Genomic DNA, 13,370 nt, shown 5'->3' with positions numbered 1-13,370 from the left:
CGAAGGGTTTCCCTCCCACCGAAAGGACCGACCGAGAGGAAGGTAAAGGAAACGGGATGGGAGGGTGGAAAAGCGAAATGCGAGAGGGAATCATGAAAATCGGCGATGCCGATGGTGTTTTGTGACGTTTTTCCTTTGCTTCTCCCGAGCGCGAAGGATGCGAGGAAAATTCTCTCACACACAAACGTCGTTGTCCATCGTCGACGCAGCAGCTTTTCCCGTGATGCAAATAGAGCGGACGGTGTTGTAGTTAAGGTGATTGCGAAAAAATTAGCAAATTGCTTCCTTTTGCTGTTGGCCTTGCCTTCTTCTCGCACTCGCTTACATTTGGTCAATGTGAAATCAAACCGTTTGATAGTGGTTGGATAGCTGGTTGCACGAAGCTGGCTAGGACAAAAGATTGCGTGTAAAAAGTACATCGGTTTGTAGGGAAAAGAAGGTGTCCAATGACTTCCAGCGCCATCGGTAAAAATTTTGTTGACGGTGCCAGAGAAAAGAAAACGTTCCAGCAACGTCGGTGGATGCATTAATGCGAGTGCGTGGGCACAACTTTTGGCGATACAACCACGCATTTAAAGTCCTAGAATGGAAGATCCATTTTTCGTGGTGAAAGAGTAAGTTTTTTTGCAATACAATGATTCAAGGTGGGCGCGGGGAAGTCAGGGAAATCTACGTAGAAAAGGTCCTTTCGTTTCTTTTTGGGTTTTCCTTCAGGTATAGATCGTCTTCGCACTGTCAGCTACGCGAATTTAGTATTGATCGTTCCAATAGCAAAGCAGTGGATTATGCCGTTTCCTGTATCCACTTTCGTATAACGCTATGCCTTCGACGATGATGCTGTAACGGAGTGTGAGCTGTGTGTTATGTTTTTAGCCTCAAAGGCTCGCATTTGTGGAACAGTACCTTCCAGCGAAGTTACCTCACATCGACGGACCGTATGGAAGCAATAGCTCATTTCATCATCCCGACTTTTCCCGTGTACCGACTAGTGACGCAAGAAAGGAAAACAATCTACAGTTAACATTTGACGGCTGTGTGTGTTTTGTATGTGCATGCGGTTCCTAATTATGTTTTATTTCGTCAACCAACAAATAAGAAAACCAGAATGATGGACTGTTTGCAGCAAGGTGGATTGACAGGCAAACTGGCCTCATGGTCGCCGCTAGCGGAAAGTTGGAAATCATTTTGAACGCGAACAGCTCACCGACCGCTTACAGCGAAGGATTGCAACGCCAGGCACGGACGCATTTGCCGCTATCGTCACGCAAGAATCCTTCCTGGCAGAAGCACTTGTCAACGCAGGGCGATTTGCATGGTTTGTCCCATTCCTCTCCGTTGCTGCACGTGCGCTCGCAAGCGGATCCACAACGTTGGAAGCTTTCGTTTTCACCGCACTTGGGCTGCGCCTTGTTTTCGGCTGTCGGAGATGTCGCAGATGAACAGATGAAGTTAGAAACGATGGCCAGAAAACAGAAGGCTGAGACACGGATTTCACTTACCCGAAACTCCCAAGAACGCGAAGATAGCGACAACGAGCAGGACAAAGATGGCGCGCATTTTGAAGGACGTACGAATTTGCTTCTTTTCGCAACCGAATGGAATAGACTAGGTTCCACGACGGTAGCAAGCCCGTATTATATCGTCCTGGGTAGAGTCGGGTCTTATTTGCACAGATGCCACACTACAAAGTGGGGACGAATTCGATTGTGCGTGTTGCGGTGTACGTGGCGCGAATGTTTTTAGTCACTTTCTTACGAATTGAGATTGGTTTCGTTTGGATGCGAGACAAACAACATAAAAAACGGAACAAGAAAGTAGAATTATGCGGTGTCCATAAAGGGGAATACCCATTAATCATCATGAAATAAGCTAAAACTAAACTTATTCATCTATGCAGCTCGTCAAGGTGAATCAAACGAAGTTTAGAAGAAAATCGGGGATTTTTTTTATTTCGAAAAGAACGACACACATTTGTGTCATTTTACAGCGAATTGTTTGTACAGGTTGGGTTTTCCATACATCTTAAACAATCATTGCAATGAGGCACAGATCTGGTGCGTTCGTGTAGACGTCTAGAGAGATTGCTGCAATGTTCGACCTGGCTGGCGGTTATTTCAGAGGTTCTAAATGATATTCGACAGGAAACTTTTCTAGCAAGGAACGCTTCGCACATAGCCATGGTTTCACGCAAGCGTTATCCTTCCGGCGGAAAAATCCGGGTTTGCAGAAACATCCCGCCACGCACATGGTCTCGCAGTTATCCAACGGATCCCCGAGGGTATCGCAGTTTCTGCGGCAAGGCGACGCACAGTTGTAATATTCCTCGTTCGCTTCAGTACATTCTATGGAAGAATTAAACATGCAATGCCCTTTGTATAAATTCAGTTAGCAAAATTCCTCATCCGACGAGCTGGTTTACCTTGGCTAGTGACGAATGTTAGCATTAGTGCTGATAGCAACACAGCTACAAAGATGTATCGTAGCGCCATTGTTTCCCGTTTGTCTACCGAATGATTCTGCTTCGACTCAACTAAACAACGCATTGTCGAAAGATTTTTGTTTTATAGCTTTGGATCTTGCTATGCTCCGTCCCGTGAAAGATGGGTCAAAACAGAATGCATGAAACGCATAATATTACGAAAGAAGGTCAACATTAAATACAAACTGAGACGCATCATTTTGTTCACGCTCCGTACCGTACCATCCCAGCTTAAACAACCAAAGCTGCTAGACATAGTTGCACAACACAAGCATGTTTAATAGATCGACGAGATGTCGAAATATTGGATGAAGTAACAGTGCTTTATTACTCTGATAGAGAGACTCGAAGGTCTTTCAAATTTGGTAAATAATTCAACTATTTAAATTAATGTTTGTATTTTTCGTTCTTGTTCCCGTAATTGTAGCGAAGTATTCAAAGCGCTGAATAAAACACGTGGGCTGTATATTCGCTGGCGTGAGCTGAACGATGCACATTCCGGTGGTACGACCGCCGAATCCGATTGGACAACAACAGAACTGAAGAACTCACTGCGCAGCATTGAATGGGATCTGGAGGATCTGGAGGACACTATTAATATCCTTTGCCAAATGCAAAAATTGTGCACAATATGTTTGTTTCTACCATATCTCGATGAAATTTCCTTAACGTTTTTCTTCCCTTCGCCGTACGTATTGTAGAGAAAAATCCAAACAAATTTAAGATCGACAACCGTGAGCTGTCGAGCCGACGGCACTTTATCGACGCCACTCGGGATGAGGTAAAATCGATGAAGGATCGCATGAGCATTAGCCGGAACCGTGATCAGGACATAACCGCACGCCAGCCGCTGCTCGATAACGTCGAATCGTCACCGCAGTGCAATAAGAATTACATCAACAACAACAGCATCATATCAAACGGTGTGGCCGTGCTGACCGGGAACGGAACCGTCGGTGGTGGCCTCAACAACAACTCGCTAAACTGCAACCTTAATAACAACAGCCAGGTGAACAACCTTAACCTTGCCGAAACCGGTAAACATTTGATCAGTTCTGCCGGCGCTGCAATGGCTTCGAGACACAGCGGTGCAAAGTACTCCAAGTTGGAGAATAATCTCGACGATAGTCCGAGCCACTATGTACCATCGTCGTCCGGTGGTGCCGTGCTCGATTCTAGCTCAAGTCGCTTCGTGGAGGATACTCTGGCGACGCAGCATAGGATTCTGGTCGGGCAGGATGAGCAACTGGACATAATCAGCGATTCGATCGGGACGCTAAAAACGGTCTCCCGCCAGATTGGTATCGAGTTGGATGAACAGGCTGTGTAAGGGAACTGTTTTAGTATTTCCAGGTTGATAAATGTGTGTGATTTCATAATATTTTCCCTTCCTTCAAACAGAATGCTAGACGAGTTTGGCAATGAGCTGGAGCAAACTGATTCCAAGTTGGATGCTACCATGAAAAAGGTAGCAAAGGTTTTACACATGTCCAACGGTAAGGATATTTGTGCGTGTTACATCGCACCACAAGCAACTCTCCAAATAGTAAAGTGTTAATGTTTTTTACTTGCAGATCGGCGACAGTGGACGGCAATCGTAGTTCTATCGATAGCACTGGTAGTTGTGATAATTATTTACATCATTCTCTAATCAATATCTACCGGTATCCGTACAGAGAAACAAGCATAATTATTCGGGTAATGGAAGCGTAGGTACGCGTGGGTATTGAAGTGAGCTACAGTCAGGTGGTGTAAGTTTTTATATTTTATTTTATTCCTAACAACGTAGCGAAAAAGTTGTGCAGTACACAAAACAAACCAAAAAAGGAAAAATATTAATAACTTATGATAACTAGATTAGTGATTAGCTTCGACGTTCTCCCTTGTTTGTTTCAGGAAAGTGGTGAACGTAGTGAGTGATGTGTTTTTGAAGTCCTAACTTATGTGAAAATATAGGTAAATTTATTTAGTTTATTATAGTTTAAGATATTAAGCATATCGCCCATTAGTTAAGCTAACATGTCTGGTAAGTGTCTGAACTGTTATGCTCTTCTCTATTCGCTATAACGTGTGAAATACACGTGAAACATCTTTCGAACAGCTAAGTTAATGCAAACTTAATGTAGCATGCGTATAGCAAAACATTGTAAATATCGTACCGATTTACGTTCGAGAGGCTCTCGAAAGAGATTTGAAAGTCCGGTCTAATTTTGCATTTTTTTTTTCTATAAAGAACACTTTTGTTCGTATTATGTAATGGAATATGTACACTATTTGTATCGAACACTCCTATCTAGCGAATGGTATTGACGTATTATCACGAATACGAATATCATTTCATTTTTCCACTGAGATTCGTAAGAATTCGTTCTAGTCATAGGTTCCAAGCATACGTTTAATGATAGTGAAACAATATGAAAGGGAAACAAAAATAAGTGGGAATGAAGGTAGTTTCTAAAGAATACACTTAATCGTTCGAATTTGGTTAGGATTTCAAATCATAATTGATACTGGTTTATGTTTTTTTTTTAATAAAGAATACCACAACATATAAACAATTAATAACAAAACTGTAGACAAAACACAGGCGAGACCCAGATACAGTCGAATTACTAGGTATCGATGAATATATTTTTTGTGGAATGTATTAAATATCTCAGAATGAACAACTATGTTTTTTACGATGCAGCCAAATTTTCCTATATTATCAAACGAGTGTCGTTTAATCCATTAATTCCAAAGAACAGAAAAATATAGCCGGACAAAAAGGAAGGGAATGAGCAGCGTATGTGCGTGTGGGATTGTACTGCAAAACGACGATGAGAGGGTGATACGGATACTTAACCAGTTCGATAAAGAGCAGGGAAGAACCGAAGGACGTCTTCCCCTCGTTAACGATGTAAGGACCCGCGACTAGATGATAGCTATGGTAGGATATTCGGCACAACCCTGGTCTGACCATCGTTCGAACACAGCACACAAAACAGTGTGCACAAGTTTTTGCAATTCCCAATAATATTTTTGTCGCGTAGCAATTCATGATTAAAGTAACAACACTATATAAAGGAAATGAATTGAAAAATGTGTTCTTTCTGTCTTGTTAGAAGCGAACAGCACCTCCACTAATATTGTTGTATCTTTATCGGTCGGTGATGTATCACAGTTCGGCGTTGTTCAAATTCCAATAAAAACTCCTTTATTTAAGGTCACGTAAAACTACACGCAATTTACGAACTATTTATTGAACAACTTTTTGGTCTTTTGTATTTTTACGGAAAAGGAACTTTTTAAATCTAAGCTCCACCTTTACCTCGCCGGCTGACGATGGTCCTTTTTGACCTATCCTGTTCAATACATCGGCTGCAACGGGCTCCGAAAAGTGCAACTTTACTTTCCCGCTAGCGCCAAAAGTGTCCTGTATAATGCCACGTTCCCCGCTGGACAAACTGATGCCGAGTCCAACAAAAGCTTGGCGATTGTTGGCCGATTTTTTAAAAAGTCCCACCGCTATTAATTCTTTTTCATTGACTACCCGTTGAATTGAACCAATTTTTGCTTTCTGTTTGTATATTTTCAGTTCCGGCAGTACCGTTTCGGTGTACTTGCTGTCCCGCATGGCTTGTGCCAATCGCCCGGAAAAAGCTATTCTACATTCCGCTGCATGCACGTCGCTGTCCAGCTTGGAGCCAATGATGAGCGCATTTTCCGAAGCAAGAACTGGTGTTTCGAACTCGAGCAATGCGAAAACGTTCCTTTTAGCCTCCTGATCGGTCGCTATTTCCTCTGCGTATTCGTACTGGTTTGCATAAGAAAAAGTTTCTACATCACCTGTGAATAGCAGTATGGTGGCCACAACCGTCTCGTACCCGCAGGTGATGTGAAATTTCGCTTTTGATTTTATCGGACGTTTGTAATATTTTACGCAGTTTAGTCGTACTACTGCCGCGTACACGCAATGGACATAATTCGAAGCGCATACGATGCCACGTTCCAACGATTTTGGATCAAACTGGGTGATGCAAATCCCGGCCCGATCACCCTGCCGAACGGTTTGGTAGCTTTTGCGAAACATTTGTATCGATTTGACCTTTCTTTGCAGTTTCAGTTTCGGTATTTCTACTTCATCGTTTACGCTTAACTTTCCTTGCAACACCGTACCGGTACAAACCGTACCTTGGCCCTTGATGGCGAAACAATGATCGACGGCAAACATAAACGGCAGATCGAGATTTCTTTGCGGTTTGTAGGACTTCGATTGCATCGCTTCCACAAGCGTTGTGATGTTTACTCCCGTCGTTGCTGAAACGAATACGATGGGTGTTTCATCGAAAGACATCTTGGAAAGCACACCCGCAATTCCTTTCTTTAACCGTTCTAGCGTTTTCTTCCGTTGGATTGGATCTCGCAGCACATCGATTTTGTTCAATACAACGATCATTTTCCGACATGTTAGTTCACCTATTATCAAACATTCAGCCGTTTGTGGTTGGATTCCCTTTTCCGAATCGATAACTAGCAGCATCATGTCGATAATCTGTGCGCCACCGATGATGGTACGAATAAGGCTGGCATGCCCGGGACAATCAACGAAGGTGTATTGAAGTTTTTCGTAACCCTGCTCCGTACATTGCTCCCTCAAATGGTCAGGCAAATCCACCTGCAAAGCACTAAATCCAAGATCGAGAGTTATCCCACGCGCTTGTGATTGTGGATTTTTATCAAACGCTGCCGTACTAGCGATCGCACTCAGTGCTTTCGCTAACGTTGTCTTGCCCGAATCCACATGGCCAAGTATACCGATGTTTAAGTTCAGATACATTTTTATGTATCTTTGTTATGTTTCCCGTTCTGCCAGTATGAATAGTATGTATTTTGCCCTTCCTTATGTATTTAGGCACGACCAGGGATTTTCCGGCTTTCGCCCACAATTTTCCAAAGCGCCGGACTGTTTGTTTACATATCGTTTGTTGTATTTCGGGACTGTCAAACTGTTCTTCTTCTTCTTCTTCTTGGTAGGTTGATAGTTTGTTGTTCAGCTCCTATACTCTCCGCGATAGCGGAGGTATAATCAGAGCCGACCTATCGCTTTTGTGGGAGCGGACTGTCATCCATTGCTCTGGTTTTGGTTTTGTAGCTGTTGTTTATAGTGCCCGGTTAGTTTCTTCTTTTGCTATTTTTTTGATGACCTTGTGCATAATCTGTATTATTCAGTGATATTGTTATTCCTTTGAGACCCTTTTTTTATTTTTATTTTTATTTTTTTTTATTATTTTTTTTTTATTTGTTTATTATTTTTTTTTTTTTATTTATTTATTTTTTTTTATTCATTTATTTATACATATATATATAATTTTTTTTTTGTTTTTTCATTATTTTTTGTTTTGTTTTTTTTTGTTTTTTTTTTTTTGTTTTCTTTTTTTTTTCCTTAATCTATTTTGTTGTTGCCTAAATCTATGTGTACTAAAACTATGCGTTCTAAACCAATGTGCTGTGTTTTTTGTTTCCTATCTATTTCAGGTACAGGTGTTGCTGAGGTGTTTCAGGTATCGATGTAGTTGTTTTCGCCTTGTTGTTGTTTCTCTTCTTTTGTTTATTCTATTTATCTTTTTTTTTTTTTATGATTGTGTGATTGTTGGGTGAGGTTCAATTTCTTTTCCTATCTTCCTATCTTCCTTTGTTTTCTATATATGTGTATATATATTTTCTTTATTTTTTTTTTGTTTTCCCTTGCTTTGCACTCCACTCTGTAGTTTCCCTTGTTTTCCTGACTTGAGGCTTTAGTTGTACCAAAGAAAGCTTCGAAAGGAAGGGGAAGAGGTTAGTTTCTGGGCACCACTGCTGGCATCTTGTTCCAATTTGTTAAACATTGGAAGGATGTATATCGTGGCCCCTGTTTGCAAGACGACGGAATGTTCGACTGTAGGCAGGAGACGGATATGTATATATATATATATATATTTTTTTTTTTTGTATTTGTTTATCACGGAGATACAGGGATGTTGCACTAGTATGAGTTGAGTTGTTGTTGGTGTGGTTGTTATATTTAGGGAACTAGTGTACAAAGAGGGCTTTATGATTTAAAATTGAAAGTTTGACTTTGAAAACAGGGTGGTGGAAACGATGTGACGACAGTTAATAAAACAATAAATAATTATGCTAATAAGTATGATAAGGAACAGTAAGGATAAGTTAATAGAAATAAATAAATAAATTAAATAATTGAATACATAAATAAATAAATACATAATTGAATAAATAAATAGAATAAATAAATAAATAAATAGAATAAATAAATAAATAAATAATACATTCGTGCATGCGTTAGTTAGTAATTGGTACTGAGCATGCATGGTAATTGAACGGACTGAAGAGTTAGGCTGTGAAGTAGTATGGCATGTTTTTTTTTTTTTCTGTTGATTTTTATATATTTATATTGTTTTTCTTCAGGAACTCGATTATCTTTTTCCATGTTTTTGCCGAGGGTTCAAGCCAGTTTTTGGTTACGTTTTCCATTGTGATGGTTGCATCTCTTTGGTATTTTGAGCAGACAAAGATTTTGTGTCTGCCCGTATCTGGGCATTGACAGATATCACAAGTGCCACTGTCTGTTATTTTCATTATATTTAACCAGTATTCGGAAAGGTCATGCCCTGCTATAATTTTGTTAACTGTTTTAATTTCATTTCCTTTGAGTAACGTGTGTTTGTACCATGGGTCTGGTTTGAATTCGTTTTGGAAAGCTAGGAATTTCCGCCCTTTCTCTCTTGTTGTGTGAGTGAACCAGTTTTTTGTTTGAGTGATCATTTCGTTTTTATAAATCGTTATGGCATCTATGTATCTGATTTTGTTTTCTATTGTGGAGTTTGATATGGTGCCTTTTTTTGCTAGTTCGTCCGCTTTGTCGTTTCCTACTATCCCTATATGTGATGGTATCCAAATTATGTGTGCTTTTATTTTATGTGCTGTTTTTAGTATATTGTATAGGATTTCTTCTATTTTTGTTTCTGTGATAGATTTTATTAGTGTGTTGCAGGATGTTAGGCTATCTGTGTAGATGATTGGTTCCATGATGTTATTTTCTTCTGCCAGTTTCAGGGCTTTTTCTATTGCGATCAGTTCTATAGTGGTTGTTGAGGTTTTGTTTTTAATGTTGTAGCTGTAGTAGTATTGATGGGGATTGTTATTGATGTATATACCTATACCGGCCTTATTTCTTATAATACTTCCGTCTGTGAAAATGCGTGGTCTGTTGTTATTTAATTTGTTCATGTATTCTAGTGTTATCTGTTTTAGAGTAGTTTGGTTGCTGTTTGTTTTTGTGCCTATTGTTTGTGCAAGTTCAGTGTTGATGTTTATGTAGTTTTCCGTGTCGTTGTTTTTTGCGATGTATAATTTTTTGAGGAGGTTCAGATCTTTATTGTATAGTTCTTCTTGGTGTGTTTTCTTCTTTCTTTTGTAAGTTGTTTGATGATGTTTGTTAAGTTGTTGTCTAATTGTCTTTGAGAATACTATGTCTTTGGCAAGTTCCTTTCTAGCTATGAATTTTATTCTGATGTTGAATGGTATTTCCGCTGCGATTGCGTGTAGTGTGTTTATGGGTGTTGTCTTGGTGCAGCCTGTTGCTTTTCTGAGTGCTTGATTTAGAATGGTATTCATAGTTCTGCTCTTGTTTTTGTTGCTGTTTAGTATATATGAAGCTCCCGTTTCTAAAATGTTTCTGATGGTGGCACGATAAATATTTAGATTTTTTGTTGGATTTATATTGTTTTGTTTGGAGCTGATGATTTTTAGGAAATTTAGTCGTGTTGTCGCTTTGTTTCTTAGGTGTTCTATGTGTTTATGGAAATTGAGGTTGTTGTCTATTATAGTGCCTAGGTATTTATATGTGTTTGTTTTTTCGATGTTTGTATTTTTTATTCTGACCTGGATGTTCGTTCCCTGTTTTTTGAAGATCATGTATTTAGTTTTATTTATGTTGATGTTTAGTTTTAAAGATTCGATTTCTTGTGTGAAAGCGTTTAGTGCTTTTTGAATGTTTTGTTGTAGTTCTGTTTCGTTTTTTCCACTACTAAGCAGCACAAAATCGTCTGCATACTGTATTATCTGATTGTGTGGATGTGTTTCTGTTATTGTTTTATGTAAATCTTTGGTGTATAAATTGAACAGCGTGGGTGACATAACGTCTCCTTGGGGCAAACCATCTGTGACTAACATTTGGAGTGTGTTGCTGTTGCTTTCTATTTGTAGGGTTCTATTTCTTAGGAAAGCGTATACCCATTGTGTGATTTGAGGGGGGGTATTGCAATTCATCATTTTTTCTACAAGTGTTTTTGTGTGTACATGGTTGTATGCTTTTTCTAGGTCTATAAAAACGGCACTACTAATTCTGTTTTGTCTCTGGTTATGCTGGATGTGGTTGATAAAATAATTTAGACATTGATTTATTGTTCTTTTGCTCCTGAAGCCTAGGGATTTTTCTGGTAATATGTTGTTACACTCTATGTATCTGGTTAGTTTTATTAATGCAGCAGTGTTTAATATTTTTATTATGGTTGCTATTAGAGCGATGGGTCTGTAGTTGTTAGGGTCATTTATGTCTTTGTTTGGTTTTGGTATTGCAATTATTTTTATTACTTTTAGTTCTTTGTTTATTTTTCCTTTTAACCACATTTTATTTCCATCGGCGATGATTTTTTCTAATGTGTTTTTGTTTATGCTTCTTAGCATTTCATATGTAATTTTGTCTGTGCCGGGTGCAGTGTTTTTCTTTTTGTTTATGATTTTGTTCCACAGTTCTATGTTTATAAGTTCGTTGTCTGTTTTGAATTGGGGGTCTATTTGTAATCTAAATTTGGAATTTTTGTTTCTTATGAAGTTTAATTTCATGAATTCTTTGGCTTGTGTTTCTTCGTTGTGTATAATATTGGCTTCTTTGTTATTCGCGCTATTGGTACTTATTTTGCTTAGCAGGTCCCATAATTCTTTGGTGTTTGTGTTGTTGTTGATTTTTTCCATATATTTTTCTATTTGCTGATTTTTTGCTTGTCTTATTTTAAGTCTTAGGATTGCTATTGTTTTTTTTAGTTCTATGGCGTTTTCAATGTTTCTTGTTCGATTGTATGCTTTTCTTGCCGTGTTTCTGGTTTCATAGGCGGTTTTGATGTCATCATTCCACCAAGATTTCAAGGAGTGTTTGGTTTTTTGTCTGCTGTCTTTGATGATTTTTTGGACCTTTTTTGTGAATTGTTTTATGTTTTTAATATCGTGTGGTTGTATGTTGTTTATATTTTTTTTAACTTTTGCTTTGTTAATGATGGTAGTATTTTGTTTATTTTTTTTTAGTTTATGAATTGTGATTTCAATTATTTTATGGTTGCTGCCTCCGATGTGGTTATCTTTTATTTGTTTTTTGGTCTGCGTGTAAATGTATTTTGATATCAGTGTTAGGTCTATCGATGTTTGTCTCCTATTGTTGTCTGTGGGGGTGCAAGTGTAAGTGTTGTTTTTTAAAATAATCAGATTTGAGCTATCTATTTCTTCTACTATAGTTTCTCCTTTTCTGTCTATTTTTTCATCTCCCCAATATGTGTGATGGGCATTGAAGTCTCCTGCAATTATTATTTTTCTGTACTGTCTAGTGTTGTGTATTATTTTTCTTAGGCAGGTTTTTATTTTTTGTGGTGTGGTTTGTGGTGCAATGTATATGGATATGATTATGAGGTTTCCTGAATGTAATAGAATTGATGTTGTTTGGATGTCTTCTTCTGTTTCGTCTGTAATGATTAGTTTTTTGTATGTAATTTGTTTTTGGATTATAATGCATGTTCCTCCGTATCCGTCGTTTCTATCTGTGCGTATGATGTTATATCCTGGTATTGTTATTTTTTTATCGTGCTTTAGCCAGGTTTCTTGAAGGCATGCTACCTGGTAATTTTTGTCTTGTAATATATGTCTTATTTCATCTTTATTTCGTTTTAAACTCTGAATGTTTGCTTGAAGTATCTTCAAATCATTCATATTCGTAGGGGGTTTTATTATTGAAGTAGTTTGTTTTGTTTGATTAGTTTTTTCTTTTTTTTTTATATTTCTGTAGTTTCTACTTCTACTTCGTTTACCTCAGTGTCACTGACGTAAATTTCTTCCTCACTATATATTTGTTGGTTTGTTTTGATTTCCTTATGGTGTTGCGTGTTATTTTCGATATTTTCCGTGATTTTTTCGATTTCATTCATGATTTTTGTTTCTTTGTTTTTAAGTTGTGTTGTTTCATTGTTTTGGTTTTTCTCTTTTTCATTTTCTTCACTAGAATCTTCTAGTTTTCTTTTTTCCGAGTTTTTTTGTGTTAACGTTTTTTCTCCGGTAACTATTTTTGCGAAATTTTCTGTAGTGTATATGCGGGGGATGTCTGGTGCTATTTCTCTTCTTCTTCTTCTAGCTTCCCTCATCGTGATTCGTTGTTCTGTTTGTATTTTTTTTATTTCTACTTCGTCTTTCCACACTGGGCATTCTTTATCTAATGCAGAGTGGTTTTCTCCGCATGAGATGCATTTGCTGGGGTTTTCGCATGGTTCATGATAATTTTCTCCGCATTTAGCACATGCCTTTTCTCTTGTACATCTGTTTTTAGTGTGACCGAAACGCATGCACTTCATGCACCTCATCGGATTTGGAATATATAATTCCATTCTTTCCGTGTAATATCCAATATCAATTTTTCTGGGAAGCACTGTGGTTTTGAATGTAATAATGGCCGTTCTTGTGTTTATAAATTCGCCATTTTTTCCTCTTCTCTTCATAATGTACACTTCGGTTACATTTTGTGGCCGTAACCCTTCCAGCAATTCTTCATCCGTTAAAACCATGCATGCATCGCAACGAACAATTCCTTTGG

The 13,370-nt window shown here is 38.4% G+C and overlaps 3 protein-coding genes across 3 annotated transcripts; 1 reads left to right on the top strand and 2 right to left on the bottom strand.

The window, feature by feature from the left end:
* The first annotated feature begins 585 nt into the window (after positions 1 to 585).
* Positions 586 to 5,560, top strand: LOC128300606 (syntaxin-6). The gene is made up of 5 exons (XM_053036731.1): positions 586 to 614; positions 2,907 to 3,076; positions 3,172 to 3,805; positions 3,881 to 3,975; positions 4,054 to 5,560. The coding sequence occupies exons 1-5, from the start codon at positions 586 to 588 to the stop codon at positions 4,128 to 4,130; spliced, it is 1,005 nt and encodes a 334-aa protein (XP_052892691.1). The 3' UTR covers positions 4,131 to 5,560.
* LOC128300607 (chymotrypsin inhibitor-like) lies at positions 1,093 to 1,580 on the bottom strand. Its single transcript, XM_053036732.1, has 2 exons — positions 1,500 to 1,580; positions 1,093 to 1,417 (listed from the first exon to the last, which is right to left on the bottom strand). Exons 1-2 carry the CDS (start codon positions 1,555 to 1,557, stop codon positions 1,212 to 1,214), a joined length of 264 nt encoding a protein of 87 aa, XP_052892692.1. The 5' UTR covers positions 1,558 to 1,580; the 3' UTR covers positions 1,093 to 1,211.
* A 136-nt stretch (positions 5,561 to 5,696) lies between the features above and the next one.
* LOC128303747 (selenocysteine-specific elongation factor) lies at positions 5,697 to 7,425 on the bottom strand. The gene has a single exon (XM_053040804.1). It carries the CDS (start codon positions 7,296 to 7,298, stop codon positions 5,718 to 5,720), a length of 1,581 nt encoding a protein of 526 aa, XP_052896764.1. The 5' UTR covers positions 7,299 to 7,425; the 3' UTR covers positions 5,697 to 5,717.
* Positions 7,426 to 13,370: the final 5,945 nt, after the last annotated feature.

Source organism: Anopheles moucheti, chromosome 3, assembly GCF_943734755.1.
Source record: "Anopheles moucheti chromosome 3, idAnoMoucSN_F20_07, whole genome shotgun sequence".
Classification (NCBI taxonomy): domain Eukaryota; kingdom Metazoa; phylum Arthropoda; class Insecta; order Diptera; family Culicidae; genus Anopheles; species Anopheles moucheti.
Note: the sequence above shows the minus strand (reverse complement) of the source record. Positions and strands in the feature narration are given on the sequence as shown.